Consider the following 5,901-nt stretch of genomic DNA (forward strand, 5'->3'; position numbering starts at 1 on the left):
AGCTCACAGCAACCTCAAACTCCCGGGCTCAAGCGATACTCCTGCCTCAGCCTCCCGAGTAGCTGGGACTACAGGCATGTGCCACCATGCCTGGCTAGTTTTTTCTATATGTTTTTAGTTGTCCAATTAATTTCTTTCTATTTTTAGTAGAGGCGAGGTCTCGCTCTTGCTCAGGCTGGTTTCGAACTCCTGAGCTCAAACAATCCGCACGCCTCGGCCTCCCAGAGAGCTAGGATTACAGACGTGAGCCACCGTGCCCGGCCCTGTTTTTTCTTTTAAAACTTCAAAATATGAGAAGTGTAAAGATGACCTGGTTTGTTCCTTTTTCTCTTCTTTGATTCCTAAGGCCCTCCTTCTACTTTATTTACATCCCTGAATCCAAAGTTTAAAGTGTAATTTTGCCACAATTGGTAGCAAGTAACTGTCATCTCAAAAAACATTTTTTAAGAAAATTACAGTCAAAACAAAAAGACAAGGGTGACTACATATATGGAAGAACTGACAAAGAGAAAACAGGCTATGATATAAATATTCATAAAAGGAACAGATACCCTTTCACTTGTGTATTCAAGTTCAGGTTTAAAAGTTCAATCAGTCTCTATCTAATTTCCAGATTGTGGTTCACAAGCTCATTTGTAAGCTGTTCAGATTTTATAATGTATTTTTCTATAGATGTAATGTTATGGGACTAGAGCTTTTATAAATCTTTCTTCCATGTTGATGTGATAACTTGTAGAGAAGACGTTGCCGTCTTTATTCAAACTCTTCCTTAGACTTAAAGTTGAACGGGTTCCTCTTTCCTCATTTCACAAATTCAAGTAAATAAGTACACTAGGAAAATACTTCGTCCCATGGTCATACTTTTGATGGTCGAATCATTCAAAACATGGTTGGGAGAAAATAATCTAACCCCAACATGGAAGAAAGCCTGAGTCAGCCTGACCTCCAATAATGAATGTGGGCTATAATGTAAAACCTCAAAGGTTGTTCCCCAGTTTGGTGTAACATGAAACAAGGGGTTAGCAGCAGCTGACAACACCTCGATGAGATTAGGGGGAGAAGATGTAGTGTGGGACCAGTTATTGTAGGGAGAGACAGCCACAGATCCCTCCATGGTCCCTGAGGGATCACTGCATTGAATTACCACGCAGCACACAACAGTGGTGATCACCCTTCACCATCAAGAAAGGGTTTGAGTTAGATTGAAGAAAGTACAGATGATATAGTGTGTGTTATACAGATGATTCATGGTTTTTTTATGCTTAATGGGTAAGTTTCGATTCCTTAGGACAAAAACATAACCTACTGTTTAATGGCTGATGAATGAAGTGTTTTTAAATCCTCATTTTTGTTTTTCTTTTGTAGATAATACTGTCAGAGTTCGAGATACAGATTGGAAAGAAGTAGGTATTTATAAATATCAAAACTAATGTTCATAGCAGAGAAGTAACTAGTGATTTAATACATTAAAGGTTTTTTGACTTTTATTATGATATAATGAAATCTATTTTAATTTATTGCTAAATTTCAACAAATGAAAATGGTCTCACTAGACTTAGTCCTTATTTTCTCGTAATTATACAGGAAAAAACACAATGATTGTTTTTTATCGTAATATAAACATTCTTATTCTTTTGTTGCAGAAAATTTTAAAATGCATTGTCTTTGTGCTGTAGTAGTCTTCACTTATTCAGCTAGTTAGAATAGTACATTATGAAAAGAATAAATTATGTTGTATTTGCAGATGACTGTTATTAATACAAAAGATATTTACAGGACTGAGAAAAACTCCTTGGGATGAAGGACTAGAGAAGAATAAAATTCAGTGAAAGTCCTCAAATATGTAAAAAGTAGTAATATTCTTAGGAATGTATCCTATCCTCTAAAATAGGCATTTATTTTTTATTTTAAATTGAGATCCATTAGAGTCATAATTTGGGTGAAAAAATGAATTTAAGTGCCGTCCCCCTCACCAGTACCTTAACTTTATATTTTGTGGCATGACATCTTGATCAAATTTTTAAATTTTCTACTTTCAAAACAGGCTGACTTAAAATTGCATATCAGCTTGGGAGCTCTAGATTCCAGTTTTGAAAGTTCATGTCACACAATTATCTCTCCTTTGGATTTATTGTTACTTCAGGTTAGCACGGTTGCTCAGTGGCAATGTGGTTAAAGAATGGAGTTAGTTCACTTGATGCTGCATTTGGAGCTGCTGCCCGTTTATGCAGCCAGAAACTGGCAGAAGTCCTCTCCTGTGCCTTCCTTCTTTGCCTAGTGGGAGAAAAGTAGAGTATACATACAGGCATACCTTGTTTTATTGTGCTTGCTTCATAGATATCGTATTTTTTTTAAAAAATTGAAGGTTTGTGGCAAGCCTGATGCAACAAGTCTGTTGGCACCATTTTTCCAGCAGCATGTGCTCACTTTGTCTCTGGTTACATTTTGTTAAGTCTTGTGATACTTCACACTTTTTCATTATTATTATGTCTGTTATGGTGATTGGTGGTCAGTGATCTTTGATGTTACTGTTATAATTGTTTTGGGGTACAACAAACTGTGCCCATATAAGTTGGCAAACTTAATCAATGAATGTTGGGTGTGTTCTGACTGCTCCACCCACTGGCCTCTCCCCGATCTCTCTCCCTCTGATCGGGCCTCCCTGTTTACTGAGACACATCAATATTGACACCGAGCCAATTAATTGGTCCTGCAATGGCCTCTAAGTGTTCAAGTGAAGGAGTTGCATGTCTCTCACTTTAAATCAAAAGCTAGAAATGATTAAGCGTAGTGAGGAAGACATTTCAAAAGCCAAGATAGGCCGAAAGTTAGGCCTATTGTGCCAAAAAGTTAGCCAAGTTGTGAATGCAAAGGAAAAGTTCTTGAAGGAAATTAAAAGTGCTACTCCAGTGCACACATGAATGATAAGAAAGCAAAACTGTCTTATGGCTGATACGGAGAAAGTTAGAGTAGTTTAGATAGAAGATCAAACCAGCCACAACATTCTCTTAAGCCAAAGCCTAATCCAGAGCAAGTCCCTAGCTCTCTTCAATTCTGGGAAGGCTGAGAGAAGTGAGGAAACCTGCAGAAGAAAAGTTTGAAGCTAGCAGAGGTTGGTTCATGAAGTTTAAGGAAAGAAGTTGTCTTCATAACATAAAAGTGCAAGGTGAAGCAGTAAGTGTTTATGGCAAAGCTGCGGCGAGTTATGAATGCAGATCTAGCTGAGATAATTGATGAAGGTGGCTACATTAAACAACAGATTGTCAGTGTAGATGAAGCAGCCTACTCTTGGAAGAGAGGTTCATAGCTAGAGAGGAGAAGGTAATACCTGGCTTCAAAGGACAAGCTGACTCTCTTGTTAGGGGCAAATGCAGCTGGTGACTTTAAGTTGAAGCCAGTGCTCATTTGCCATTCAGAAATCCTAGGGTCCTTAAGAATTATGCTAAATCTACTCTGCCTGTGCTCAGAAATGGAACAAGAAAGCCTGGATGACAGCACATTGTTCACAGCGTGGTTTACTGAATATTTTAAGCCCACTGTTAGACCTACTGCTCAGAAAAAAAGATTCCTTTCAAAATATTGCTGCTCATTGACAATGCACCCGGTTACCCAAGAGCTCTGATGGAGATGTACAGGAGATTAATATTATTTTCATGCCTGATAACACAGCATCCCTTCTGCAGTTCATAGATCGAGGAGTAATTTTGACTTTGAATTCTTATTATTTAAGAAATACATTTTGTAAGGAAATAGGTGCCATAGACAGTGAGTCCTCTGATGGATCTGGAAAGAATTCACCCTTCTAGATGCCATTAAGAATTGTTTCTATATGGGGGGAGGTAAAAACATCAACATTAACAAGAGTTTGGAAGAAGTGGATTCCAGCTCTCATGGACGACTCTGAGGGGGTTCAAGACATCAGTGAAGGAAATTAAGTGCAGATGTGGTGGAAATAGCAGGAGAGCTAGAATTAGAAGTGAAGTCTGAAGATGTGACTGAATTCCTGTAGTCTCATGATAAAACTTGAATGGAAGAGAACTTCTTATAGAGGAGCAACGAAAGTGGTTTCTTGAGATAGAATCTATTCCTGGTGAAGATGTTTGAACATTGTTGAATTAACAACAAAGGATTTAGAATATTATGTAAATTTAGTTGATAAAGCATTGGTAGGGCTTGAGAAGATTGACTCCCATTTTTAAAGAAGTTCTACTGTGAGTAAAATGCTATCAAACAGCATCACATGCTACAGAGAAATCTTTTGTGAAAGGATGAGTCAGTTGATGAGCCAGACTTCACTGTTGTCTTTATTTTAAGAAATTGCCACAGCCACCCCAACCTTTAATAACCACCACCCTGATCAGTCAGCAGCCATCAGCATTGAGGGAAGACCCTCCACTATCAGAAGATTACAACTTGCTGAAGGGTCAGATGATTGTTAGCATTTTTTAGCAATAAAGTATTTTATAAGTAAGGTATGTACATTGTTTTTTTTAGACATAACGCTATTGCACACTTAATAGACTCTTGTATAGTGTAAACATAGCTTTCATATGCACTGGGAAACCAAGAAATTCCTGTGACTTGCTTTATTGCAGTGGTCTGGGACCAAACCCACAATATCTTTGAGATACGACTATAGGTTTATACAGCGAAAGCAAGTTAGAACTGTGGGGAAACATCCACTTACCATATCTTGTTCTTTTTTTTCCTACAGCTGTACAGGAAAAGACACAAACAAAGAAAAGACGCGCAGAGGCGACAAGTGATGTTCCTGCCTTCGTCACCCCACTCCATTCCATTCTATCCCAACCCCTTGCACTCTAGGCCCTTTCCTCCCAATTCCCTCCTTCCTCCAGGAATTATTGGGGGTGAATATGATGAACGACCAACACTTCCCTATGTTGGGGACCCAATCAATTCACTCATCCCTGGGCCTGGGGAGACACCCAGCCAATTCCCTCCACTCAGACCACGCTTTGATCCAATCGGCCCATTTCCAGGACCTAACCCCATGTTGCCAGGGCGAGGTGGCCCCAGTGACAGATTTCCCTTCAGACCCGGTAGGGGTCGGCCAACTGACAGCCGCCTGCCATTCATGTGATTGGTCTGTAATCTCTTTTCTGGAGCTCCATTTGTTTTTTTTGTTGTTGTTTTTTAAAACTACAGATGTCATCTCCTTGGGGTGCTGATCTCTAGTGTTACTTTCTGATTGTAGTGGGAGACAAGCACTTCTAGAAGTCTTTCAGTAGATACATTTACAGCTCCAGGGGTGGTGTGGCCCAGAGGTTACTCTGTGACAGGGTTGGCCTTGGGAACAGTTGGCTACTGATTTCCCTACTCTGGATTCCCCTCTAGAATGAAGGTCGTTTTCTGATAATGTTCTGCACCAGATTAAAAAAAGTATAAATTACATGGCAGTCTTGCCTTTTATTACAGAAAGTTATGTAATATCCAGAACAGATTCACAGTGTTACTTGGACATTTCAAAATTATCAAAGACCCTATTGAGCGTAGGCAGATTCTTTATTATTGCGGGGGGGTTTCTGGTTTTCTTAGTGGCACTCTTTCTTCAGATGAAAGCCCAATTTATGAAATGAATGAAAGCTGAGCTAGTTTGGATGGACCGGACTTGGGGTAGTGTTTTGGACACCCAGCAGCCCAGGCCACCTCCTCCCCCTCCCTGCAGCTCTTTCTCGGGTTCTCGATGGAACTTCCTGGGCCGAGAAGCAGCACTATTTGAAGGCCGTTTGTTTCTGACTCCTTCTGGAATGAGGTGGTTACAGTTTTATTTTTCTTGTGTTTTGAACACTTAGTGCCTAATTTGTAATCTAAATAGATAACATCTTTTAACAATAAAATTTTACTGCTGGTTAGGTACTTGTTCTTCAAAGACGGTCTCCT

At 39.5% G+C, this 5,901-nt stretch overlaps 1 protein-coding gene across 1 annotated transcript in view; it reads left to right on the plus strand.

The window, feature by feature from the left end:
- The window catches only part of FBXO7 (F-box protein 7), a 24,118-nt gene extending 18,708 nt beyond the window's left edge, over positions 1–5,410 (plus strand). Inside the window, exons 8-9 of the mRNA XM_012644702.1 lie at positions 1,366–1,403; positions 4,715–5,410. Of these exons, the coding sequence (XP_012500156.1) occupies positions 1,366–1,403; positions 4,715–5,101 (425 nt within the window). The 3' untranslated portion in view covers positions 5,102–5,410. The remainder of the gene's footprint in view (positions 1–1,365; positions 1,404–4,714) is intronic.
- Positions 5,411–5,901: the final 491 nt, after the last annotated feature.

The sequence above is a fragment of the Propithecus coquereli genome, unplaced genomic scaffold (assembly GCF_000956105.1).
Source record: "Propithecus coquereli isolate 6110/MARCELLA unplaced genomic scaffold, Pcoq_1.0 Scaffold218, whole genome shotgun sequence".
NCBI classification, from domain to species: Eukaryota; Metazoa; Chordata; class Mammalia; order Primates; family Indriidae; genus Propithecus; species Propithecus coquereli.